This window comes from Pipistrellus hanaki (genome assembly GCF_964339955.1).
Source record: "Pipistrellus hanaki genome assembly, chromosome: 1".
NCBI classification, from domain to species: Eukaryota; Metazoa; Chordata; class Mammalia; order Chiroptera; family Vespertilionidae; genus Pipistrellus; species Pipistrellus hanaki.
In genome coordinates, this window is record NC_140503.1 from 189,054,325 (window position 1) to 189,082,246 (window position 27,922).

A 27,922-nucleotide genomic window follows, 5' to 3' on the forward strand; every position below is an offset into this window, starting at 1 on the left:
GATGCTCATAGAATCTTCTTAGATCACATGGCCTTTCCATACTCAACCCCTGATTCTGGGGAGAGGAGAAAAAAGGATTGGGCCCTCCTGGGGCATGTACCTATCTCTAACCAACGGGTCTGGAGGTACTGGGTTTGGAAAAGTTGAAATTGGATTGTGGTTCCCCAAAGAAGAGGACAAAACAGCCAAGGCTATCACAGAAGGGCTTTGGGTACATTTGCAGCTTGAGGTGCAGCTGAAAGTGTGGCTTCCTGCAAGCTTGCCTGGGAGCTAATGTCTCCAGTGAAGATCTGATGCGACCTTTTGATCTGTCCTGCGATCCCATGTTCCAAGTGGTTGAAAATGGGTTGTGACAGGGACTCCCCAGCTCTACCAAACTCACTTCCCTTTTTTCCTGAGCTTAGAGCTAAACTACATTCTGCAGCCTCCCTTGCAATATTGACGAAATAACTGCACTCTAGCCAAAGGACTGTGATTGGAAGGGCTGCATGCCACTTCCAAGTTTGACCCATAAGACCTCCCACCCTCCATGCTCTTTCCCTGACTGCCAGCTGGATGCAGATGGGCCTGGCGGCTGCAGGCCACACACTGAAGGTGGTGGAACCACAAGATGGAAGGAGCGTAGAGTCCTGAATCCCAGCCTGGAGGAGAGCCATCTGTCCGTCAGGAAATCCATTTAAAAAATATATATTTTATTGATTTTTTTTTTTTTTTTTTTTTTTTTTTACAGAGAGGAAGAGAGAGGGATAGAGAGTTAGAAACATTGATGAGAGAGGAACATCGATCAGCTGCCTCTTGCACACCCTCCACTGGGAATGTGCCCGCAACCAAGGTACATGCCCTTGACCGGAATCGAATCTGAGACCTTTCAGTCCGCAGGCCGATGCTCTATCCACTGAGCCAAACCAGTTTCGGCAGGAAATTCATTTTAGACCCTTATATGAGGGCGAAAGGAAGTTGTTGTTGGAGTGATGATCAGTTTCAGAGTTTGGTGCAGCAGTGAGTGCTACCTTAACCAACAGGTGGATTTCCCTCGCTGTCTTCCTCTCCATCATCCCCATTTTCCCAAATAGCTGCAGGCGAATGCTGGAACCAACGGAGCTGGGGTTGATTCCTGGCTGGCTACTTACCAGCAATGTCACCTCAGGCAGGTCACCCAACTGCTTTGAGATGCAGTTTTCTTATCTGTACAATAATCGTGCCTACATTACAAGGCTCATGTGCAGTCTGAACTATACAGGGTATCTAAAAATGCTCTCACTGCAGATTCTGGGTGTTGATAATATTGTGTTTCTCCCCCCCAAATCGCCACAAGGTAGCTTCATCCGGAATAACTCCCCCCCTGGTTTTGGCTGCTTTGGAAAATAGCTTGCCAGCTAGGAGATTCCTCAGTCTCAGGAAAAAGCAAACTGCTGCTGCCATTGATCCTTCTTTCTATTAGGAGGCAAACAACGGCAGCTATTAGGCCCCAGGCTCTCGATCTGCCTTACATAGGAATAATTCTCAGTTTCAGGCTCACAGCCCTCTGCTTCTCTTATTCACTTACTCATTCATTCCTCCATTCACTCATTCATTCGTCTATTGACACATGTGCCCATCTGCTTATCCATTCATCCATGCTACACAAGTATGTGTTGCATGCCAATTCTGTGTTGGAGATACAGAAGTGAAAGGAAAGGCATACCCTCATCCCCATGAAGCAGCCATTCTAAGGAAAGGTCAGAGAAGAGAGTGACAAGTGCAGGGGCCAATGCAGGGTGCGGTGGGGGCTCATGAATGGTGTTCCCCAAGAAGCGATGCCAAAGACAAGGTTTTTTTCAGGCCAAAGGATGACAAAGCTGTTTCTACCACAATTAGCAGATACCCCTGAAATCAAGTTATTGGGGCCTTCCACTTGTTGATTGCATCACTTAGATACATCATCACTAGCACCACTGCCACCAGCACCTCCCTATCTAAGCACCGCTCTGTTCAACTCCCAAATTCCCATGTAGCCCCAAAGCTACCCAGACCTATTTCATGCCTAGCTCCCTCCCCATGACCACCAACCATGCGCTCAAAGGGTCATAAACATCTAACTTAAGGCATTGTGGCTGTTGTATGTATGGTCTTAAAGATGTTCAATATATTTATGAGAATGCCTTAAAATGTAGTATATAGATATATGTGTTTTCAAACATACATATACACACAAAGCATAAATACAGAGACGTGTATAATTTCCAAATTACCAAAAAATCTATAATAGTTCAGCTGATAGTTACCTGTCACTACCTCAGACACCAAACTTTATTAAATTTCCCCAAATGCAGAAGTATAAGACAGCCTATGGCTGCTTACTTTGCTATCATAGAAAGCCAATAGACCCAATAAAATTTCGAGGTGCCTGGCTCATACAAAATTATTCTACTTTTTTTCCTTTGAGAAAGCTTTATTATTGAAACGTTGTTAAGGATTTCTTTCTTTCCTCTGGTGCCTAGAATAATGCCAAAGTGTGAATGACTGACAGTAACGGAATATTTACCGAAGGTGGCGATGGGAGATATATTTTTTTAGATTGTTATCTCCTTCCTGGTGGTATCTGTCGTTAATGACTCCCAAACCGCTAGGATTTTTTATGGCCACAAGTGACCCTTAAAGTTGAAAAGGAGGAAGGAAGCTTTTTCTTAGGTTTTATTAATAACAGTAGTGAGAATAACAGTGCTGGCAATAATAGCATTAATCAACACATATATAATTATGTAACATATAATCAACAATTATAGTACTCACTTACTCATATTCATTTATGTATTACTTCATTTATGTCTCATGACTTCTCTATGAGATAGGTTCTAATGTTATCATCCTGATATTACAGATGAGGAAGATGAGGCACAGAGAGGTTGAATGACCTATCCAAAGTCACACAGCAGTGGCAGAGACAGGATTTGAACGCGGGCAGTCTGGCTCTAGAGTTCATCCTCTTTACCACTGAGACGTGCTGCTTTGAACTCCCATGCAACCCAGTCCAGGAAGAGCCAACTGAGAGAACAGGAAACGTTCTGGGAACCCTCAGAAGACCCCTGGCTCTGAACTCGTGGCCCCGAGCCTCTGGGTCTCCTTCTCAGCAGGGGGCGCCCAGAGTCCACCTTTTCTGGGTTCTCTCTTAACCACACATGCCTGGGCTACTTAGATCCAAAATGCCCGACCTTCATTAGGAAAAGCCCTGAGCTTAAAACTTTCATCATTCTTTTATATATATATTGTTATTATTGATTTTACACAGAGAGGAATTGAGAGGGATAGAGAGTTAGAAACATTGATGAGAGAGAAACATCGACCAGCTGCCTCTTGCACACCCCACACTGGGGATGTGCCTGCAACCAAGGTACATGCCCTTGATCGCAATCGAACCTGGGACCTTTCAGTCCGCAGGCCGACACTCTATCCACTGAGCCAAACCGGTTTCGGCAACTTTCATCATTCTTAAAGTCATTATAGGGTACTAATCAAAGGACTCACAAATCCCAGTACATGGAAATAATCAAGGGGATGATTCAGTACATTTCTTGGAGGACCTGCAATGGATATTGATAACCACGAGCCCAATAAACTTGCACAGGCCCCCAAGCCTATAGCAGCCCTTCCTGACTCCAGATAAGCCACAAAGACATCAGAGGCAGGGCTTTTTCTGACCACACTCAGACTAGCCCCAGCTCTCAGGGCGGCCTGGAGCAGACCTGTCCTTCCACCTGGTTTACAAGTTTATGTGTCCACCATGCTGTACTCACTGGAATGAGTGCTTACGTGTTTTCTCTCGAGAGACCTTTGTCACAGTCTCTGCAGGACATTAGCTCAGAGGAGCAGCCAGAAGGCCAGATTTCAACCTGCACCATAGACAGAACTGTAGACCAAGTTTGGGAGGGTTTGTACCTTCACAGTGACAGGAGAACAGCTCCGTGGGGGCCTCTGGGGCCTCCCTCCGCACTGCCCTTGTAGTGCTCTGCCATAGAGACTGGGCGAGGGGCCTAACTTCATGGGGCCTCTCACACCAGGAGCAGCGACAGAGTTGACTGCCCGGGCAGCGCAAGCTTCTCCAATGTAGTTCATTCCCCAGCTGCCCTGAGTAGCCAGCAGGCGCAGGGCACCCTCATCAGCCTCTCCAGTGACCTCTTGACTGTTTAAGCTTTAGTATAAGAAATCTGGTTCAAGATTCAATGAGAGGGAAAACGGAGAGGGAAGAACTAAAGAAGGTTGCCTGGGTTCAGATTCTAGTCCTGCCTCATGCATGGGCTGAGCAGCCCAGGCACAGGTTCTCGTGTGTGAAATGAAGATAGTAAACCCCCCTTATAAGGTCATGGAGCACAGAGAGTGATTTAACTCATGCACAGCTTTAAGCACAGTGCATGGTAGTCAGAGGGCACTTGAGGGGGCTTGGCCAGCCCTCTGTGGAGAGGAATCCTTCACTCTCTCATTATTGCAATCGTTACTTGTACCAGGGCAGGTTACCCCGCTCTGGGTGACTCTGGCCAACTCCTGTCTCCCCCTGGAGAACAGATGGCCGCCCCTCCCCCCCCCCCCCCCCCCTTAAGAACAAAAACTCCCTCCTTTGCCCAAACCGGTTTGGCTCAATGGATAGAGCATCGGCCTGCGGACGGAAGGGTCTCAGGTTCGATTCCGGTCAAGGGCATGTACCTTGGTTGTGGGCACAGCCCCAGTAGGGGGTGTGCAAGAGGCAGCTGATTGATGATTCTCTCTCTATCCCTCTATCTTCCTCTCTGTAAAAAAATCAATAAAATATATTAAAACACACACCACACACGCACACACACACACACACACACACAAAAAAAAAAAAACCCTCCCTCCTTCAAAGTAGTTAACTAGATGCCACGCGGAAGCTTCCTCTCCTGGAATCCGGTTCCTGGGCATTTCTCCTCAGGACGAACTGGCTTGGCATTGAGGTCAGTTGAAGTTCAAGAGAGCCTCCGTTCTGACTTCTGCTGTTTGTGGAATTTGGCATCTGTAAGCCAAGGCACCGGGCCTCCAGGGCCAAGGCCACAGGCGCAACAATGAGGCCCTTCTCTCTTGGCCCTGTTTGCCTTCCGGGAGCAGGCAGGGTGTGGCCAGAACTTCTGGGTGGCGAGAGCACCAGGGTGTGGTGAGAATGCTGGGTGTGGCTGCCCAGGGCAGGCCTTGGGGAAGGCTGCTGAGAGAAGCCTGGTGGCCTGGGTCTGAATGCTGAGACCACCGGTGGGGCCTGCTCTGCTGTGGAGCAGCTGTGGGGACTCGGGTTCTCTGCTCCTCAGACACGACAATAACAGTAACAATGGCAATAACAATAGCATACCTTTACTGAGCGCTGAGCAGCTCATGTGGCTCTCCACAGCTCCCCCTTCATCATCGAGACCAGGGGATGTGTGAGGCCCGCACCAGCTCTCACAGGTGGTGTGAACTTGGGTGATTACTTCTCTGTTCTTCAGCAGCTTCCTCTGTAAGTGGGGTGGCTAGAAGCACCTTCTTGAGGGCAGGGCTGGAGGTACCCACTCAACCCCACGACCCAGGAGCAGGAGCCCCTGGAGAGGAAGGTAGAAATAGATTATGTGAAGTCAGAGCAGGGGGATTTATTTTAGTGACTTTAGGATGCTGGTTCCATGAAGGTATAAGTATGCAAAGCTAAGAATCCAGGAAAAGATTGACCAAATAAGGAATTAAAAGTAAGATTTTATAGGAAAGTAGCCATCCTTGATCCTGAAAGAAAAAGAAACCAATTGGCAACAGCAGTGATTGAGCAGAGTCTTGAGCCCATGGAAGGCAGTGTAAACAAAGCCGAGATCAACTACGCAAAACATTTTATGTACCAGGGCTTTCAATCCAGTAAATAAAGCGTGGTATGTGTAAGCTGTAAGACAAACAAATGAAAAACCAAAAAAAGAAAACACACCTTCCTCTTCAGGTTGTGTAGCAGGATTTATTGAGAATGCTTTCTGGCCCACGGTACTGTTTTATTCTTTTTGTTTTTTTAAAAATATATTTTATTGATTTTTTACAGAGAGGAAGGGAGAGAGATAGAGAGCTAGAAATATCGATGAGAGAGAAACATCGACCAGCTGCCTCCTGCATGCACATCCCCCAATGGGGATGTGCCCGCAACCAATGTACATGCCCTTGACCGGAATCGAACCTGGGACCTTTCAATCCGCAGACCGACGCTCTACCACTGAGCCAAACCGGTTTTGGCTGTTTTATTCTTTTTATATGCAGTTTCTAACACAGACTTCACATGTAAGGCTTACTGCCGTTCTCCTGACGATTCTGTGAAGCAGGCTTCCGGCACTCTGAAAGAAGCAAGCAGACCTGGATTTGATCGCAGGCTTACTTGACTCTGAATCCCAAATTCCGAACCCCACATCATTGTGCCTCACTGCCTTTCATTTACCGGCTTCACTTGAAGAAACATTGATGGAGCCCCTTTCTATGAGCCAAGCTATTGTGGCTTTATTTCATTCATTGGAAATTCCAACTTAACTCAATTCACAAGCTCTTCCAACTGGCCCCTGGTCTGGGTGGGTCCTGGATCCATAGAGCAGGAGGATGTTGGTCGTCCCCCTCAGGAGCTCGCTGGCCCACGGCCAATCTGCTAACCAAGAGGAGCCCCTGTGCCGGGATTGAGCACCTTGACGAGGCTAAGGACTCTCTCTGCTCCCGACTCCCTGGGGACAATTTCTTGAACTTCCTTACCTCCTTGAGGGCCTTAACTAAAGACATCTACCGTGTTTTGCTTAAACTTCCCATTTCTAGGTTGAGGTTTGAAGTAGACTGTTAAATAAAAAGGAAAGAAAGAAGGAAGAGACATTTATCCTTGAAAAACTAGAGGCATTTGATTAGTGTTTGAGGAAAGGAAAAACATCCCCCCCAACACACACACACACACACACCCCAGAATACACACACCTCTGGGCAAGGGCCTTCTCTCAGCGGTGGGCTTGGGAAAATTGCTTCCAGATTCTAGAAGGAGGTCAGGGAAATGTCAGTCGCTGAGAAACTTGGGGGAAAGTAGTTGATGAGATGGGCTATCGGCAGGTGTAACCCACCCACAAAATGTGCTGTAGATTGCTCCTAAGGCAACTGGGAACACAAACAAATGAAACTCATGCATTTGTGGAAGTTTTTATAGAATACCCTACAGGCACCATGCTAATTGTGGGGATTTAAAATAAAACAAACCCCAGGTCCTGCCCGCCAGGTGCCTCGAAGTATAATCTGGGACTAAATGTAAACAAAGAAAGGCTTGCCTAATCAGCTGAGTTAATCTGAGTGTTCAAATCAGTGACAATAAAACTGTGTGGCCAGGAGGGAGTCCTGGAAAAGGGGGCATTTGAGCCCACTCCCTTCGTGTTTATCGGTCCCCAGGAGGGCCCAGTTCCAGTCAGAGTGTGAGCTGCCTGAGCTGGAGAAAGTTTATTTGGCCTCTCCATGCCTGGGGATTTTGTCGCATGAATACTCACAGAGACGCTTCCTTTGTGCCCAAGGTTGTTCTAAGCATTCGACACCCCTGGCATGGATGTACTATCCCCACAACAACTTCAAAATTTGAGGCCCTGAGAGGTTAAGTAATTTTTTCAAGGTGGATAGTTGCATACAGCTACGTAGTTAGGAGGAAGGAAGGGTGATCTGGAGCTAGGCCCTGCCCTTACCACATAGCAGTAGAGCAATAGTTCTTCTGCAGGCACGAAAACAGTCTTCTCATGGGTGAGTGGTCTGGGTTCTTCGGTCACTTGATCTTGGGTGGATAGGACCCAATTTAGGCATGCCTGTCATTGCAATGTAATTATGTGGCATGGAGCTTATACTCTGGTCTCACGTAAGTATGTGCTTCATGTGTCGTATCTGTGAACCTGACTGCCTCTGGGTGTTCAGGGGAAACAAAATTCCCTACTAGGAATACCATAGGACCCAAACCCAAAGCCAGTGACTTAGGGTCTTATCAGAAAACAGGTGGTCCAAGATCACACAGCAGCAGGACTGGGACTAGAACTGTTTCCCTGGCTTCAGTAATGGCTTTTATACTTGTAAAGGAAAAGAAAGGGGGACTTAAAATGCACAAGAATGAAGTTTTGAGAACATCAAGCCCCACTTACAAATATTTCTCTCTCTCTCTCTTTCTCTCTCTCTCTCTCTCTCTCTCAGCTAATTATTTTTTGTTTTTCAAATACAGTTCACTTACAATATATATTAGTTTCAGGTGTACACCTCAGTGATTAGACATTATAAAACTTTCTAAGTGATCATCATGGTAAACTTATTACCCATATGACACCATACATAGTTATTAGAATATTATTGATTATACTGCCTATGCTGAACTTTACATCCCATGACCAATCTGTAATAACCAATTTGTACTTCTTAATCCCTTTACCTTTTTCACCAATACCCTCAGCCTCCCTCCCATCTGGCAACTGCCAAATGTTCTCTGTATCTATGAGTCTGTTTCTGTTCTGCTCATTTGTTTATTTTGTTTTTTTAGATTCAATTGTTGATGAGTACTTATTGCCATTTTATTGTTAATATTTTTATCTTTTTTTGGTTTTGTTCTTTTTTATTTATTTTTTAAAATAAATCTTTATTGTTCATATTATTACAGATGTTCCTCTTTTTCCAATCTCTTCCAGCATTCCCATGCCCCCTTCACCCCAAAGAATTGTCAGTCCATTCCTTTTCTATGCCTCTTATTCTATTATATTCAGCAGTTTATTCTGTTCATCAGCTTTTTTATTGACTTGATTTTTAGATTCACTTGTTGATAAATATGTATTTGTTGTCACTTTGTTGTTCATAATTTTTATCTTTACCTTTTTCTTCTTCTTCCTTTTTATTAAAGAACACCCTTCAGCATTTCATATAATCCTAGTTAGCTTTTTCTTATCTGTGAAGTTCTTTATCCTTCCTTCAATTCTGAATGATAGCTTTGCTGGGTAGAGTAATCTTGGTTGTAGGTTCTTGCTATTCATCACTTTTCAGGGGTCCTCAAACTTTTTAAAGTGGGGGCCAGATCACGGTCCCTCAGAGAGCTGGAGGGCCGGACTATATGAACTACTAATTCCTACTGTAACACCTCGGCTGCGCTCACTGCCCAAAAAACCTGGCGGGCCGGATCAGACTCCTCTGCGGGCCGCATGTGGCCCGCAGACCGTAGTTTGAAGACCCCTGACTTAGAATATTTCTTGCCATTCTGTTTTGGCCTGCATTGTTTCTGTTGAGAAATCAGCTGACAATCATATGGGTACTCCCTTGTAGATAACTGTTTTTCTCTTGCTGCTTTCAAGATTCTTTCTTTGTCTTTTGCTCTTGGCATTTTAATTATGATGTGTCTTGGTGTGGTCCTCTTTGGTTCCTTTTGTTTGGGGTTCTCTGTGCTTCCTGGACTTTTAAGTCTATTTCTTTCATCAGGTAGAGAAAGTTTTTTGTCTTTATTTCTTCTAATAGGTTTTCAATATTTTGCTCTCTATCTTCTTCTAGAACCCCTATAATTCAGATGTTGGTACGCTTGAAATTGTCCCAGAAGCTCCTTACACTATCTTCATATTTTTTAATTCTTTTTTTCTTTTTGTTTTTTGTTTGTGTGTTTTTTGCTTTCTCATATTTCAAATCTTTGGTTTGATTCTTGGGGTCCTCTAGTCCAGCGTTTTTCAACCGCTGTTCCGCGGCACACTATGTTGCCTGGTGTGCCATAGGTGCAGACAAGACAAGAATTTTATAATTTTTCACTATTTTGTTTACTTAATATTTCATAATAAAGTAATTATAAAATACTTTCTTTGTGTTTATTTGATTCCTATTCAAGAGAATTACTTTATATATAGTCAATATAGGCACAGAGTTAAATTTTTTAACATTTTCTAATGGTGGTGTGCCTCGTGATTTTTTTCATGAAACAAGTGTGCCTTTGCCCAAAAAAGGTTGAAAAACACTGCTCTAGTCTACTTACTGTTGGATTTCTGTATATAATTTTTATTTTATTTTATTTTATTTTATTTTAATTTCAGACAGTATATGCTTAATTTCTGACTGGTTCTTTTCCTTTTTTTTTTTTTTTTTTTTTTTTTTTTTTTTTTTGCATTCTCATTAAGATCCTTGAAGGTCTCACTAAGTTCCTCAGAGGTGTCACTAAGTTTCTCAAAGATTCTTGAGTAACCTTAAAGCTGTGGTTTTGAACTCTATATCCAGTAGTTTGCTTTCCTCCATTCCTTTCCTTGGTGACATGTTTCTTTCTCTTTTCATTTTGGCTGCTTCCCTGTGTTGATGGAGTGGCTTTGTGTGGTAGGTGATCTATCAGGTCCAGTGGCTCAGCCTCCCCAGTCACCTGAAGTGGACACTCTTGGTGCATCCCTTTGTGGGCTGTATGCACAGTCTTGTTGTAGGTAAGCCTTGATTATTGTTGGTATCACTGGGAGGAATTGACCTCCAGGCCAATTGGCTCTGTGCTTCCTGGATTTACATGTTTATTTATTTATTTTTTTTACCAGGTTAGAACAATTTTGCCATTATTTTTTCAAACAGCTTTTCAAACATATTTCTAATGTACCCTGAAATTGAGGATTTAAGTAGGTATCATGCAGTTTTTTCCTTCAGTTGTGAGGGATAGGATCCCTTAGGGTAGGGACTTTGTGGAATCCCTAGATGGGCTAGAAGCCCAGGGCCTAGTGAGAATGGGGGAGGTCAGGCCCAGAGGTCAGGCAAAGAGACAAGTCTGGTTTTAGATTTTTGAGGAAGGTGTTTGAGAGCAGGTGGACTTGAGAAGCCTACAGGGCTTTGGAGAGATTGCAAAATGATTTGAGCTAAACAGAAACTGGATGCTTGACAGGGTCTCAGAGTAATTCTCAGACTTTTTTTGTTAGAGCCTCAGGACTTTCAGTGGTTAGGCAGAGAAGGGCCTAGGGCTCTAGGGTGTTGGCTTGGGTGTGGTCTGGAAGTTTAGAGGGTTGAAGATAAGGCTGTCAACCCCGCCCATTTCCAAGTCCTAGAGCTATTAGATTGGGATTCAGAGAATGCAGTTCTAGGGTCTGGAGGGGGAGGGGAGGCGTGTCTCTGGAATCCTGGAAGCCTGGAAGAGCAGAAAGCAGTCACTGTTTTAATTCAATTCAACTAATTAAATTCAATATTGCTGTGTACCAGGCGTGGTGATGGAAGTAAAAGTATAAAAATGAACAGTTAAATTCTTTCTGTCTGCAAGGTAGAGACAGGCCCTGGCCTGTTTGGCTCAGTGGATAGAGCACCAGCCTGCAAACTGAAAGGTCCCAGGTTTGATTCCAATCAAGGGCACATGCTTGGATTATGGGCACATCCCCAGTGGGGGACTTGCAGAAGGCAGCTGATCCATGATTCTCTCTCATCATGGATGTTTCTATCCCTTTCCCCCTCTTCCTTCCTCTCTGAAATCAATAAAAATATATTTAAAATAAAATAAAATAAAGGTAGAGACAGGTAAAAACCACTATTAAACCAACATTTAATTACAAATGGAATGAAACGTGCCATGAAGACAGCTGTGACAGAGAATAAAGGAGGAGCATGCTTTAGGTAGGTCCTCTGAGGAAGTGCCTGTTCCTCCACAGCTTGCAGGATGAGGAGCCCCTGGGCAAGTATCCTCCAATGAGCAGCTGAGCTCTCGGTGTTGCTCCCTTCTCAAGACTCAGATCCTTTCTAACCCCTTGGCTTCCTTCAGCCCTCTGATGCTTTTTTAAAAATTAAAAAAAAAAAAAAAAAAAAAAAAAAAAATATATATATATATATATATATATATATATATATATATATATCGTATCTTCTGCTGTAGGCGGTTCCATCTTACATGGAAGTGGAAGTCACATGACTTACTTTTATGCATTTTTTTCTTTTATAGCTATGTAACAGTCACAATACAATATCTTTATACAAATAAATTGATTAATAATTGACAACTTCCATAATTTTGTTGCCATTTCCAACTTAGGACTAACCAGTCTTGAAATCCAATCTAGGACCAGTGTGGGTCCAACTTAGGACCAAGCCAAATGCGCATCACTAACCAATCGTACAGGATGCCCTGCATCTAGTTAGCCCACCTACACCTTCTCCATGCCAACAGCAACCAATTGGGGCATGCTTGAAGCTTTTCTTTTTGTTCCACTGTCACGCTTTTCCTCTCCTCTGCCTGCTTTTGATTCTCTGCCAAACTCAAGTGATGGCAGCTGACTTTCTTGCTCTGGGAGGCTCTGAATTAATAGCCTTTGCTTGTTCACATTTGGTTGGTCTTCATGTATTTCCACACATTGTAGGAAGCTACTGAAACCTTGCTCAGGCAATAGTAATTTCATTTCACTTGTTGTCATAGATACAAAATCCTAAATACAACATCAGCTAAACAAATTTTACATGCCATTAATATATACAAAGTTATATATCCCAGCCAAAAATATAAAAACCGATCACTGTAATTTACCATTTTAACGGTCTAAAGAAGGAAAACCAGACTATCTGAGCAAAGAATGTTTGTTAAGGTTTAACACCTATTTATAAGAATAACACTCAGAAACTAGAAGAAAAAAAGAAAAAAAAAAGAAAGAAACATCTTTTTACCAAAAAAAGGTCAGTATACCAAAAATCCTATAACAGAAGTCATACTTACTAAAGAAATTTTGGATACATCTTCAGGAAGATCATAATATGGCAAGCATACCACTAATGCTTTAACATACTGCAGAATTTACACACACCATCAGACAGGAACAAAGCATAAGAAGCATGAAGATTGAAGGGGAAAATCAAATAGTTATTATTGCAAGAATTATAATTATCCTCATTAAAAACACACACAACTCAATAGCATCATCAGGCAAAGTAATAGAACTAATTAAAGTAGTTCAACCTGTTTGCCAGTTACAAGATCATCTTACGAAACCAATAGTGTTCCCGTAAAACAGAAACTACAGAGTACAATGGAAATAAAGAGGGAAGAGCAGGCAGCAGGCCCACTCCAAATATTTGTGGCACCAGGGGCAAGAATACAAATTAAGACCACATTATGTATTTAAAAAATCTACAATTAAAAATCATGCCTGCCTGAGGTGGCTCTGTGGTTGAGCATGGAGAACCAGGAAGTCACAGTTGGTTTCCTATCAGGGCACATGCCTGGGTTACAGGCTCGATCCCCAGGCAGGGGCATGCAGGAGGTAGCCGATCGATTCTCTCTCCCTTTCTCTCTGAAATCAATAAAAATATATTTTTAAAAATCAAAGCTACTTAGATTAAGCTATAAAATGAGAGTACATTTAACATATGTCCAAGCCAGCTTACCATTTGCTTGTTTCTTCACATCACCATCTGAAAAGAGGAGACAGAGGACAATGCTTCCTTTGGCCACTATGCCATTTGGCGCATGTGTAGGTCAGGCTCCCTGGAAATACACTCCAAGACAGAGATGTGCATACAGGTGGTTTAATGAGGAAAAATACCTGTAATATATAATGAGTCTTGCATGAGTCAGAGAAATAGAATTGGGCAAGGGAGAAGCTGAGAAGTTCAATTTTTGGAGATTACTGTTTTTATAAAATATGAAATATTATCTATAATTAATATATGTTATATACAATATAAACTATCATTAAATGTTTATATAAAAATAAAACCATGTATAATTCTATTATTTAATATCCATAGAGTTGCAGTGTAAGAATTCAGTATCATGCTTCATGTATGTTATGTTTAACTCTGCATTTTTTTTTCTTTGTCTTTCATTTTCAGCAGTTTGATTATGATGTGTCTTGGTGGGGATTTCTTGCCGTTCATAATTTATGGGATTCAGTCAGCTACTTGAATCTGTAAGGTCTTGTTCGTTTTGTCTTTCAGACATTATTTATTCAAATATTTCTTAAAACCTACACTTTCTTCAATTTTTTAGGTCTTCATTGGCATGAGTGTTAGATCTTTTGTTATTTTCCCACAAGCCCATGAGGCTGTGCTTGTTTTTTTTTCAATCTATTTTCTCTCTGTTACTCAGACTGGATAATTTGTATTGATTTATCTTCAAGTTTACTGACTCCTTCCACTGTAACCTTCACTTTGCTATTGACCCATTCAGTGAGTATTTTTATTTTGGGTATCATATTTTTCAATTCTAAACTGCCATTTCATTCTTTTTTATGTCTTTTATTTCTTGCTGAGATAGTCTAGTTTCCCATTTGTTTCAAGAGTGTTCATAATTGCTTTTAAAATGTGTATGATAGTTCCTTTAAAATCTTTGCCAGATAGTTCCAACACTTCTGTCTTTGGGCATTAATATCTGTTGCTTTATTTTCTCATGCAAGATGAGATTTTCCTGGTTCTTGCTGTGCCAAGTAATTTTGGGTTATGGCTTAGAAATTCTGTGTGGTATGTTATGAGACTTTGGTTCCTCTTTAAGTCTTCTATTTTAGCAGGCAGTCAACCCATTTAGATGTAGAACACACATCCTGGCCCACTTCTGTGGGCTGTGGTTTGAATGTTAATTTACCTTTTGAACCTTAGCAATGCTGTTCTGGACTGCCCCACTGTGCATGGCCAAGAGGCCAGTCTGAAACCTGGGTGGTATTCCACACTGCAGCCCAGTTCTCAAAGCCATTGCGGTGTTGACTCTGGCCAGTTTTGATGCTTGGGCCACTCAGAGATGAGCCTGGAACTTGATACGTAGATGTAAAAGGTCTCTTTCTTCTGCTCCCTCTTTTTCATAATCCTCTCCCAACTGTCTAGTTGGAAGGGGAGGGGGATGCTGTCTCCCTGTGGTTAGTGCTGGGCCAGTACTGACTACAGGGTTCCACCCCACACTCGCTCACCACTATGCTTGGTGGTGAGAAGGAGAAGCAGTGCCTTTGCTTACATTTATTTAATGTGAAACAGGGACAGACAGCAGGTCCAAATGCAAAACCTAAAACTATAAAACTTCTAGGAGAAATAGGGGGAAATCTTGGTGATCTTGGAGTAGGTAAAGATTTTTTTATATAAAACACAAAAAGCATGATCCATTAAAAAATGATAAATTGAACTTCATCAAATTAAAAACATCTGCTCTTTAAAAGTTACTGTTAAGAAAATGAAGAGACAAGCTGCAATTGGGGAGAAAATATTAACAAAAGAGGACCTACATATAGAATATATAGAGATTTCTGAAAACTCAGTAATATGAAAACAAACAACCTAATAATAAATGGGCAAGAGACTTGACCAGATACCCCACCAAAGAAGATATATGGATAGTAAATAAAGCACATGAAAAGATGCTCATTGTAAGTCATGTGGGAAATACAAATTAAACCACAATGAGGTACTGCTCCACTTATTAGGATGAATAAAACAAAACAAAACAACACTGGACAGTACCAAGTGCTGGTGAGATTGTGGAATACCTGGGAACGCTCATACCTTGCTGCTGGTGGAAATGCAAAGTTGTACAGTGACTGGAAAACCGCTTGGCAGTTTGTGTTAGCACTAACATGCACTCACCACACAATCCAGCAATTGCTTTTTGAAGCAGTTGTTCGAGAGAAATGAAAATTTTTGTTAACACAAAAACCTGTATGTGAATATTTGTAGCAGCTCTATTCATAGTGGTCTCAAACTGGAAATAATCCAAATATCCTTCAACTGGAGAATGTACAAGCATATTGTAGTTCTTTTTGTTTTGTTTTTTTCTTTTCTTTTTTTTGTTCTTAGGTCTTGGGCGTCTTTTTTTTTTTTTTTTTTTTTTTTTTTTTTTTTTTAAATAATCCTTTATTGTTCATATAATTACAAAAGTTCCTCATTTTTTCCCCCTCCACTAGGTTCCTACCCCACCCTCTGCCCTTTCCCCACCCCCCATTGTCCTCATCCATAGGTGCACAGTTTATGTTCAGTCTCTTCCCTCAGCCCCCACTCCTCTTTTCCCTGAGAATCATCAGTCCACTCTCCTTCCATACCTCTGATTCTATTATATTCAACAGTTAATATTGTTCATCAGGTTTTTTATTGATTTTTTTTTTTTTTTTTTTTTACAGAGAGGAAGGGAGAGAGATAGAGAGCTAGAAACATCGATGAGAGAGAAACATCGACCAGCTGCCTCTTGCACACCCCCTACCGGGAATGTGCCCGCAACCAATGTATATGCCCTTGACTGGAATCGAACCTGGGACCTTTCAGTCCGCAGACCGACACTCTACCACTGAGCCAAACTGGCTTCTGTTCACCAGGTTTTTTAATTCCCTTAGTGTTTTTTGTTTGTTTGTTTGTTTGTTTGTTTGTTTGTTTTAATTGGCTTCCAAAGGGGAGTTTAAGGTCAAAAGGAGTTTCAGGTGTGCCCAGATCCTATTCATCAAAATCTGGGTAAGCTCCTTATTTTTTGGTACAAGATTTAGCATATTGAGACCTGGGTGAGTCAAGGTCTTATTTGTTCCTCATTCCAAGCACATGGATTAAGAAATCAGTACTGATAAGAGGATTCTGCCAGTGCCCTCGGACTCAGCTGATAAGGACTCTGTATAATATTTTTTATTTCAGAGAATGTTTTCTTTATTTCTTGTTGATCCCTTTTCATATCCTCATAGGTCTTATCGGCCTTTTCTAGGAAATTCTTGAAAAACCTTCTAAGCATGGTTTTGAACTCTATATCCAGTCGCTTTTTGTCCTCCATTTCTTTTGTTTGTGATCTGTTTCCTTGTCTCGGCATTTTTGCAGCTTCCCTGAGTTGGTAGCCTTAAAAGTCTCTGTGTTCAGCTTGGATAGGGCAGAGTTTCAGGGTGAAGCCTACAGCCTTGGCTTCCATCAGCCACGCCCTACGAGGCTCCTGAGTCTCAGTGTTCCTCAGGGTCCTTTGGTACTTGTTGCAAGCACCTCTGAGAGAAAGGTGCCCTCGAGTTTCGCCTGCTACCAAACAGTCTAGGCTCTCCCCCAATGGACCCGGAACTGGGGTTCAGTTCAGTTGGAAGTGGGGTTGGAAGCGGGGTTCAGAACAGTCTGGAGCTTTTGTCTCCTTCCCGCTAGGGCAATTCAGCAGCAATGTGCGCGCCTCCAGGACTTCCTTTCACCGCTCCCTTGGGTTTCCGCCTTACAGCCCAGGCTTCCTCTGTATGAGCCTGGGTCCCCAGGGTCTGGCCTAGAACTGGGGTTCAGTGCTGTCAGATCTGGGGTTCAGCACAGTCCGGAGCTTTTATCTCCTTCCTGCTAGGGAATGCCAGCCAGGCACTCAGCCTCCCCCTCCTCTCCGGCTCCATCTTCTCCATGTGCGCAACGTGTCTCCATACCTTAGGCTTTTACAGCTCCTCTGATTTTCCTTCTCGTTTTCTCTTTCCTTCTCAATTTAGAATTTCCAGTCAGTCCACTTTCCTGTAGTTCTGGGTAATGTCCATTTTGTATTTTAGTTGTATTTTATTGAAATTGTTGTGTGAGGCTGCAGTGTTACCTATGCTGCCATCTTGGATTCTCCCCCATATTGTAGTTCTTGAAAGATTAAGAGGAACAAACTACTGATACATATAAGCATGGATGAATACATAATGCCAAGTGATAGGAAGCCAAGTGACAGAAGCCATGCTCAAAAGGCTCCATCTATTCTGAAAAAGGCAAAAGTTCAGGCAAGTAAAACAGGCCTGGAGGTGGGAATTGACTACAAAGAGCCATGAATTTTAGGGAGGATAAAATTACTCTAGGTTTTGATTGTGGTGACTACATGAGTGTATGTGCTTGTTAAATTCATTAGAAGGTGCACTAAATAGATTATTTTACTTTATGTAAATTATACCTCAATATATTGGGTCGGCAACTAAGTAATTGCGTATTTTAAAAAGAAAATCAAAGAATTTTTTCATGGAACTAAATAACTATATTCTGTAATGTATTGCCCATTTTGATCAATGACCTTTTGCCATCTTTCAGGCAGCATCATAATCCCACGTTCAAAAAACTTCTGGTTTTTATTAGCAAAAAACTGAATCAGGTACGATTTGACATCATCATCATTATTGAAATTTTTACCATTCAAGGAGTTTTGTAAAGATCGAAACAAAAAGTAATCAGATGGTGCAAAGTCAGGACTATATGGTGGATGTGGCAAAACATCCCAACCAAGCTCCATTAATTTTTGCCGAGTGACCAAAGATGTGTGTGGCCTTGCATTGTCATGATGGAATACAACACCTTTTCGATTTGTCAATTCGGGCCGCTTTTCTTCAACTGCATTGTTTAATTTCGTTAGTTGTTCAATGTAGACATCAGAATTGATCGTTCGGTTGGGTGGTAAGAGTTCAAAGTAGACAATTCCTTTGTAATCCCACCAAACTGATAACAAAACCTTCTTTTGATGAATATCAGCTTTTGATGTTGTTTGAGTTGATTCACCTGGCCTGCTCCACGATCTTTTCCGCTTGATATTGTTGTAAAAAACCCATTTTTCATCGCCAGTTATCAGTTGTTTTAAAAATGGATCATTTTCATTACGTTTCTTTAGCAAATCGCAGCTAACGCAAATCGTTGCGTTAACTGTGATTCTTTCAGTTCGTGAGGAACCCATGTATCGAGTTTTTGAACATAGCCAAGTTGTTTTAAGTGATTTTCAATGCATGTATGTGATACATGAAGCTTCTCTGCAATCTCACGTGTTGTACTGTGACAGTCCGAATTGATTATTGCTTTGATTAGGGCGTCATCAACTTTAACTGGACGACCAGAGCGTTTTTCATCTTTGAGTGAAAAATCACCAGAACGAAATTTGGCAAACCAATTTTGACACTGCCGTTCTTTTAAGGCTTCGTCACCATAAACAGCACATAACTTTTTATGAGCTTGCGATGCGTTTTTCCCTTTGCGGAAATAAAAAAGCAAAATATGACGAAAATGTTCCTTTTGATTTTCCATTTTTCAACGAACGCCAAACGAAAATTACAAAACAGATCAAAAAACTTTTTTTACTGATTAACAGCTGAATAGCCAACTATCAAATAACAAAATGTGTTTTACATTTGTACTACGTCTGCAAACCTAAAAATTCAACTGAAGCCATATATGTGTGAAACCCGCAATTACGTAGTTGCCGGCCCAATACCTGATATACCTGACATTAAAAAAATCTATCAAGCTTCATTTGTAGAATCAACACATTTCCCCCTCCTTACTATTGGAGAGTTCTGGCTGTGCAATTATTGAAGGATTAATAGTATTTTTCTAGTTAAGAAATGGGTAAGTGGGGCCTGGGATAGTGGGGAGAGCATCTCAGAAGATAGCCCTTGTATGAGCAAAGGCAAGCAGATGTGATTTGAGTTTTGAGAGAAGGCACCGAATTAACCTGGTGGTCACTCAGAGGAGAAATGTGTTTAATAGTTAAGAGAGCAGGCTCTGGAGTTAGCCTGAATTTGAACCTGGCTCTTCTACTTCTTATCTTTGTGACTGTCAATGTAAGAAACATTCAAACCGATAGATAATTTTTGTGAGTTTATTTGAGCTAAACTGATGACAATTTGCAGGAAGCATAATCTCAGCTGATTGAGTAAATGCTCCAGAAATATGTCAGTTTGCACCTTATTTTATGCATTATAATAAAAAAGAGAAGACAGTAAGTGGATTACATGAAATCCATTGGTGATAGATTAGAGAGGCAGGAGAAAGCAAAGCTGGGGATTTCTGAGATTGAGTAAAGAGTAAAAGGGATAGGCACATCCATCTCTTACAGATGGGTACAGGATAGTTAAGTGTCAACAGTTAACATGATAGCAATAACAATGAGGGGGCTTATGGTTTTTGCTGGTGAGATATCTGGGCTTTGAGGGGTCTAGAAAAAGGGAGATTTCTTTGATATTCTGTTATAGTAGGAGCAAAAAGACAATAGACAGGATCAATTAAGGTAAAGATTGACTTTTGTCAAGGAGGATTCTAGCCTAGGACATGATTACCCACCATAATCTGCTTTTAGTTAAAAAGCTGTAATTTCAGACCATCCTATGTGGTTATTTTAGGTCTCTGTGTTAGCAAGGCCACCACTCAGGCCTCCCCTGAGCTTGTCAGGTTAATATGTGGCCCCTTTTCATCCAGTTGGGCACGTTTTCCATCTGTGCCTCAATTTCCATCTGCATAAAGAGAATGATAATAGTTACATGCCTTACAGGATTGATAATTGAACTAATTAATACCCTCAAGTGCTTAGAATAGTGCTGAACATACAGTACATGCTCAATTAATAATAATAGATAAGGCTTTGGTATGGGGCAGGGCTGAATGAAGAAGAACCAGGTCAGGTGCTAGTGAGTCCATGGAAGGCTTTTAAAAGGTGGGGCAGCAACATGATCAGATCTTTGTTTTGGAAGGATGGCTCGGCGACTGCTGCAGAGAATTGAAGTAAGACAGTGAGGGACTTCTGTGATAGTCCCAGAGGCCTGAGCTGGGGTAGGTGAATACTGGTTCTGTGTCTCTGGAGAATGCAAATACACTAAGTCTTGAGAGAAGAAAGAAACATCAAATGCATTCAATGTGAAGAGATATGGTCTAAGAGCCTGAATATCCAGCTTCTGTCTTCTCTCCTTAACCCTTATCATTCAGGATGCTCATAGGAAATGAAAAACCAGGGACATAATGAACAGAAGCATTCAAAGCAATAAACATGTCTACCTGAACTTGGTGAGAACTGCACTCCCACACCCCTATTAAGTAAGTTTTAAAAAAATTCTAATTTACAACATGTGTCATACTAACTTGGGAGTCACTCTGCAGAGTGCCTGGGAAAGGCCCCTGAGCTGATAGTCATCTGAATCCAGTGGTGCCCAGCAGAGCCATGCCCTGGAAACATACCTTGCCCAAGGCAGATGTGTTGTCAGCCTGACCTTCAGCTCAAGTGCTAGGGGGTGGGTTTCATTATCTAAATCCAGCCAAGCACCAGGAACAAATACGATTATCCCGACCCATCCTGAAGTGACTGATTACAAAGAAGGCACAAGAATGCACATAATCTCCTTTGTCTTGGGCTTTCGTAAAACTTCCTGGTATGTATCAGCTCTGGGTCACTGTCTCTCCATCTGAGGACAGCTATTCCACCCCACACCAGCTTTTTCCTTCTATTTCTGTGTCTGTCTCTTTCATTTTCTCAGTCCCCAGCAGCCCTTACCCAGGAATCGAACCACTCTCTAGCCACACTGGATGCAGAAAAGAGAGAAATATTTATAACTCTGTATATATACTGCACCATTACTAGCTATCATGACTGTGACCACCTCAAAAAACAGGAAATGTTAATAGGCTCAATTTACATATCAAAATGAATGTACCCTTCAAGGGCAGTTCATTGCTAAGTTTTGTGTGTGCTCGTGCACCAATCTAGTCTTAAATAGCTTAACTTATACATCTATATATTTTTACTACCATCTGAACAGAGCCACTTCCTTTCTTTAATGCACACTAGAACTGATAGCTTGCCCCAGCAAGGTTCCCAATCCCTTCTTCTTAAATCCAACAGCATTTAAAATATTGGGCAATGGTTATAAATGTGTGTGTGTGTGTGTGTGTGTATGCATGCATTGAACATCCTTACTTTGTTCAACCACTCCTCAATAGTTTCTCATAAAATCTATACTTGTCACATTCTCATCACTCACCTGGACAGAATCCAGCTTTAACATACAATCTCCTAAATTGGTCTCATTTTGAACTCATACTATCCATATGGGAATAATGTAAACATTACAGCCAACCACCTAGGCCAGTGGTCGGCAAACTCATTAGTCAACAGAGCCAAATATCAACAGTACAATGATTGAAAATTTTTTTGAGAGCTGAAAACCGACTTTTGTGCATGGGCCATGAAGTTTCAATCACACTGTACGTGGTTATTTGTGGAAGAGCTATACTCAAGGGGCCAAAAAGCACATGTGGCTCTCGAGCCGTTTGCCGACCACTGATCTAGACTAATCCAAGCCAATATTCCATTAGGACATGTTACATACAACACCTTTTTGAGCTTGAAGTCATGTATCTCAGTATAAAAAGTTTTCTGGAAAAGGCTGAATTCAACCTTCTCCCAACCTCCTTCTAAGCCCCAGCCTGTGACAGTGAGTCACGTGATGCGTGGCAGCCAGACATTATCTTGTGTTTTACTAAGATGAACTTTGTGCTGGAGGAAGCTGCTTGAGATAGAACAAGCCAATATCTCAGTTACAGTTGTGTTTAGGGTGTGTGTGTGTGTATATATGTGGCGGGGAGGGGGCGGGGTACAGGGGTTATTACATTTTGCTTTTAACAAAATAACTCTAAATCCTCATTAGAAACGAATTGTTCCTGTGATGCTGCAGACAAAGCAGTGTCCATGGACATGGCTTACTAACCGTTTATCCAGAGTTATTCACTTTAATGCACTTACTATCTCCTGCCTGACTCACCAAGTTATGAATCCTTTATCTTTCATCTTACTTAAAAAGCAAAGTATTTAACACATGCCTCTTAATACAAGGAACTGACATTTTTTTGGAAGTTGGCAAGGGTCATAAATGACCATTCTAAGAATGCATTAGATGAGTTTGTAGATTTATGCCGGGTTGTCTGCTGGTTTATGGTTTGTGCTTAGATTTCCTGTTGGCCATAATCAGAAAAACAGGGGCAATGCTTTAGGGCTGAGGTAATTTTTTTTTTTTTTTTTAGTGAATCTTCCAGTTAGATCGGTTTTTCTTTCCCTCCATCAACAATAATTGCCTATCAGAGTGATTTGCTTGGAAACTTCTGAGCAGAGTCTCTCACATGTTACATTGCTAAGTTTTGTTCCTTGTGATCATTGCATCTGTAGTAATCACATGATCACACTTAATATTCTGATGGTTTTATTAACAAGTATATAATACATATATTGCATACTGTATATAGTATATGAGGACTGTACAGTACAAATTTATGTTCACAGTTTGACATGACAAAATGTCATTACTGAATTCCCATTGGACTACAGAGTAGAAACAGAGAAGGTACATTAAACATTCACATCTTTAGTAAGAAAGGTTACCAAAATGTTTCAGTATTTGCAAGTTTACTAATGCATGCTAAAAACCTTTACCCATTCAGTCTTATTAGCTTATAAAATATATTACACTTTATTAAAAATTTCTGCATAGTTTATACAAGTATTAAAGTACTGTAAATGTAATAATCCTGCTATACTTGCAGGTATGGTTTAAGAGATGCTAAGCAGAAAGATTATTTTGACCCTCTATCACTAAGTACATATCAGCAAAAAAAAAAAAAAAAAAAAAAAAAAAAAGTGCTAGTATTTGTAAAACTTAATATTGTAGCCCTCGTTTAATGCATGGAAAATGGCTTTGTAAATGTATTATTTCATAAGTGGATTTGCAATCATTTAGCAATTGTTAACCTTGACCAAGAAGAGAATAAATACCGCTCTGGGCAACTTCATGTATGACAGTGATTCCTTCAAGATGACAATATTTTCAAACCAATGGATTTATTTTAAAACTTTAGATCTTTGAGATTGTCTTTAAAACAATCTAACCAGGAATGATGTGCAGATATACAGTATCAGCAATATAGTCTTTCAAATTCCACATTAGTGCAACACTGATAGTGCAAGTGGGTGTTTAATAATGAAATATACATGTACATATGTAGTTCCCTGTAAATCTGTTCCAAGGCTCTCAAGCTTCTGCATGTTTAGCATTTCCTTAGCTGAACAAAGCTAAGCTGCTCACATTCACCAAACAAGGCGCTTCAGAATGTTTAATGCCCATTTACGATGCCGATTCACATTTTAAAACTAATATATGATGGATTCAGGTTTAATTTTTCTGACACTTGGATAATAACTGAGTAAATTCTATAACAATTTATACACTAGCTCCATGCTTACAAATCATTCTCATCAACTTGAATGTTGCAATTAAAATCACCCTTGATAGTAACGTGGCACATCATTAAAACCACACTCAAGGGCATCTTATGTGAGGTCTCCCGCAATAACAGCTAAAAATGACTAAGAGACTAAATTTCCCAACTATGATAGTAAGATACAAATATATATATAAAAGGAAAATTTGTAGAGCCAATTGGTAACTAAAGTATGTAGACCAGCAAGGGAACAGAGAATGATGGCTTCTCTGGATGGTTCTTTCAGTAAAAATGGAATTTTGTTAATGAACTGTTAACATAATCTAAGCAAGCTCAGTATAATATAATAGTCTCCGCAGGGTTTTGCTTATACTTCTGAACAGAATTTTGATATGCCATAGCAAACATTACATTTCATGAGAACCCATGAAGCTTTCTATTAATTAGACTCAGATTCAAAGCTCATTATAGAAAGATCAAGTCTACCCTTTCTCGTTCCCCCTTCCCACCTTCTGTGGTTAGAATATATATAAACTGGCTTTCTCTGTCAAAACAAAACAAAAAGCCCCTTGCATTCAGACTTAAATTCTTCGGTGTGTTATGGAAGAACCATTTCAAGAAATACGCACTTTGGCATGAATGTGACTAAGTATTTACAATACAGACAATACCTCCTTTCCCAAGAGCTATTTTTTCCTTTATCACTCAATTCATATCTTAGTTGCAACCAAACACACAACAACAAAGAAAAAGCCCAATTTAGGATGTTTTAATATTCTAAACGAATTTTGCAGTGCTTAAAAAAAAAAAAGTAAAAACCAAGTGCCAGATAACAAATTATTTTGCATTTCTGTACATTTCCTTTCATATGGTTCAGAGAGCTGTTGAGTGGGACCTCTAGGTGTGCAGTCCTTACAAGTACTTTCATGAACATAGCGCCAAAGTAAGCTCCCCACACAATTCGCAGGCCTCCAGAATCATTCTTCACCGATGCTTTGAAAACAGTGTACTCCTCCCAGCTAAAGTTGTGTTGGATCCTGAGTTGTGGCTCGGACGAAATCTTCAGGACTCCATTCTTCTCTTCCCCGTCCTTTATGAAGGGGCATTTGGTCACACGTGCCCAGTTTTGACCACCGTTGCCTCTGCCTTCCAATTCAGAACCAAGGCATTTCTACACATGAATTATTTTTATTGGCATTTAGACTATGATGCTCAAAAGCCTACTTTTGAGAAGTGTCCAAGTAATGGTGCTGTTTGTCTTGAACATGAACACGAGTCATTTCAGTTTGTTCTTCTGACAGGATACTTGATAGTGAGAGTGCCAGCTCCAACAGTAAACTTTGGGAATTATTGAGCTACGTAGATGAATCCCTGAACTGTGATTTTCTATTTTTTTTAGGAATCTGTCCACCCCCCCAATAAAGGTCTGTGTGCTTCACAACTATTTACAAAGAGCGTCACTCAGGTCTTAATGAATCTACTTAGCAGATGCTTACCTGGGATGTGCGTCATGAACACCAATGACAGCCAATTTGGCACCTTGTTACTCACGCACTTTCTGTACGAAAGCTATAGGAGTAATTTGATTTGGGAATAGAATTACCGCTCAAGGTTGCCCTGTTTGCAGAAAGGCTCTCCGTAGGTTGGGTAAAGGAGCCATTCAGACCCCAATCCAAAAGACTCTTCCCCATTATGGGTCAAGTATTTTTGTGGCGTCTCTACTCTCAATGCTTGATGATCTACATTAAGGACATTATAGGCCAGGAGATCGGTGCATGGGTAACCCCATCAGTATTTGGCTTCGCTGGACGGTTCTGCAGAGCTGAATGTGCAGAAACCGAAGTTCTAGGAATGCACTGCACAGATCACCAACTGATGAAACCTCACTAAAAACCCCTGGCTGGCTTCCTCCTTTGCGCCCTTGCTCCAACTCCGTGCGATGCAAACACAGCATCCATCCCTTGAACTGACAGAGATCCCCTCCCTACGTCAACAACTCTAGCTTCTCTTCCACTGGTGGCAAAGTCCTCCTTATTAGCTGCAGGCACGAAGGAGGGTAAAGGACTTAATGTCGATGAAGTGATAAATCCAAGTTGACAAGCAAGATTGGTGAAGGATAACGGAAGCACTGACTGCACTCGCCTGGAATCTTGCTGCCCTTCTAGCTGACCTGGGAAGGGGTCCACCGTCTTCCCTCTGGGCAGCACAGAATGCGGTCACAGGCTCAGGGGTATGAATGTCTCTGGCAAGGACTAGCAAGGCTGGATACTGTATTTCTAATACATTTACTTTTGACATTCTTTTGAGGAATACATGGACAAACCGACAACGGGTTCTGTTAGTTTACATGTTCCCTTGTTCTCATTACATTAAACTTATCTGTAAGAAGGGTTTGCTTAGCATCCCCGGAAAAAAAAAAAAAAAAAGTGTTCACATTCTTTAGGTCTGACCCGTGGTAAGGAGGGAGGATTAGAGAATATTTACTACTGACCATATGGAAGTTTGACTGATATAAATTCAGAGATTCAGACCAGCTGAATCAAAATTAAAATGTACATGTAAAAAATGAGTTAGACAACAGGAGGAAGGACAGAGAGAGCTGGGCGGGTGGGGAGCCGTGTGCCTAGGCAGAGACGGAGACATTCAAACGAGCATGTGGCGTTTCCTATGGAGGGCAAGGTGGTCAGAACGGGAGAAGCTGCGGTCACAGTCCGGACACTGGAAAGGTTTGATTCCAGTGTGTTTTCGGAAATGTCTTGTGAGTTCATCAGACCGAGCAAATTTCCATGTGCATCCTTCCCATGTACATTTGTAGGGTTTTTCTCCTGCAAAGAGAAAGTGAAAAGAGCTTATTGTTTTTTGTTTTTTTTTTCTGATAGAAAAAGGCTATTAATTAGTAAAGGCAATAAAATTAAAATGAGCGAAAGCTCTTGACATATATTATTTCCAAGGTACTTCTATCCATTTGTCCCTCAATAACAATCTATATATCGATATATAAAAGCCTAAGCAACTGTCCGACTGTCCAACCAGTAGCTATGATACACACTGACCACCAGGGGGCAGATGCATAACACAGGAGCTGCTGAGCTATGATGACTTGTCAGCTGCATTTCTCAGGTGATGCACCCAGGACCAGAGAGGAGGGAGCTCAATTCCAGGGTGCATCACCAGAGAACTGCCCTCTCACAATACAGGACCCCTCAGGGGATGTCGGAGAGCTGGTGTCAGCCCGATCCCCACAGGCCAGGCCGAGGGACCCAACGGGTGAAAGAATCCATGCACCCAGCCTCTAGTATCTTATAAACAACTACAAGACAAGTAAGAAAAAATTAATTCTTTAAAAAAAAAAAAAAATCTGAAGTCTCTATCAACTGAAATATCTGTTGGGGATTTCAATATCTTATCTTTTGTTTAATGGATAATAACTATGCCTAAGTATAATGCTTTAATTTGGAAGTACTGACACTATAATAATGTGTCCCTACCCTGTTACAGCCAGGCCTCTCCAATACCCCTCCTGTGGGGTAATGGTGAGGACAGAAGACTCTTGTGGGAATATCCTAGGGAGAGCCATTAGGAAGACCCTCACAAATAAAAGGGCTGTTACTGGCTATCTTCCATGTGTAAGTGAATAAAAAATAGGTAATGGACATCACTAATTCCCAACCTTGTTCTCTAGATACTTTATACACTGCCATTCCTTGGCATTTCAATGAGATATTCAGAATTTGTATTCTCTGCTTTGCAGCACAAAATATAAATGCTAAGATGTATGTACTTTGCCTACATCTGTATTGTTATGCAATATTCAATTTGGTCTTTTTAATATTAGGCTGGAATTTGGTAGCATCCACCTCTGAGTTGTCCCACTAATGTCCTGGAGATGCTTTTATATGAATCAATTTGACATAGGTTTGGGTGATTGGGTGTTCCTCTAAATGCAAACTGTAGTTAGGCTGGTTTTTCCTGGCTTACTCCCCCCCAGAATTCAATGAAAAACACACTTCCACTGTGCCAGACACTTTCCTGCCCTTTTCCAAATCCCAGAGTCTTCTGTTTAAATATTTCTCATAAGAATGACTCA

The 27,922-nt window shown here is 41.3% G+C and overlaps 1 protein-coding gene and 1 long non-coding RNA gene across 2 annotated transcripts in view; both read right to left on the minus strand.

Annotated features, from left to right (window-relative positions):
• Nucleotides 1-6,238, minus strand: part of LOC311631384 — a 134,307-nt gene extending 128,069 nt beyond the window's left edge. The window contains exon 1 of the long non-coding RNA XR_014796566.1: nt 6,174-6,238. This is a non-coding gene — a long non-coding RNA (uncharacterized lncRNA). The remainder of the gene's footprint in view (nt 1-6,173) is intronic.
• An 18,349-nt stretch (nt 6,239-24,587) lies between these two features.
• The window catches only part of KLF3 (KLF transcription factor 3), a 35,851-nt gene continuing 32,516 nt past the window's right edge, over nt 24,588-27,922 (minus strand). Inside the window, exon 6 of the mRNA XM_084901138.1 lies at nt 24,588-26,660. Within this exon, the coding sequence (XP_084757264.1) occupies nt 26,479-26,660 (182 nt within the window). The 3' untranslated portion in view covers nt 24,588-26,478. The remainder of the gene's footprint in view (nt 26,661-27,922) is intronic.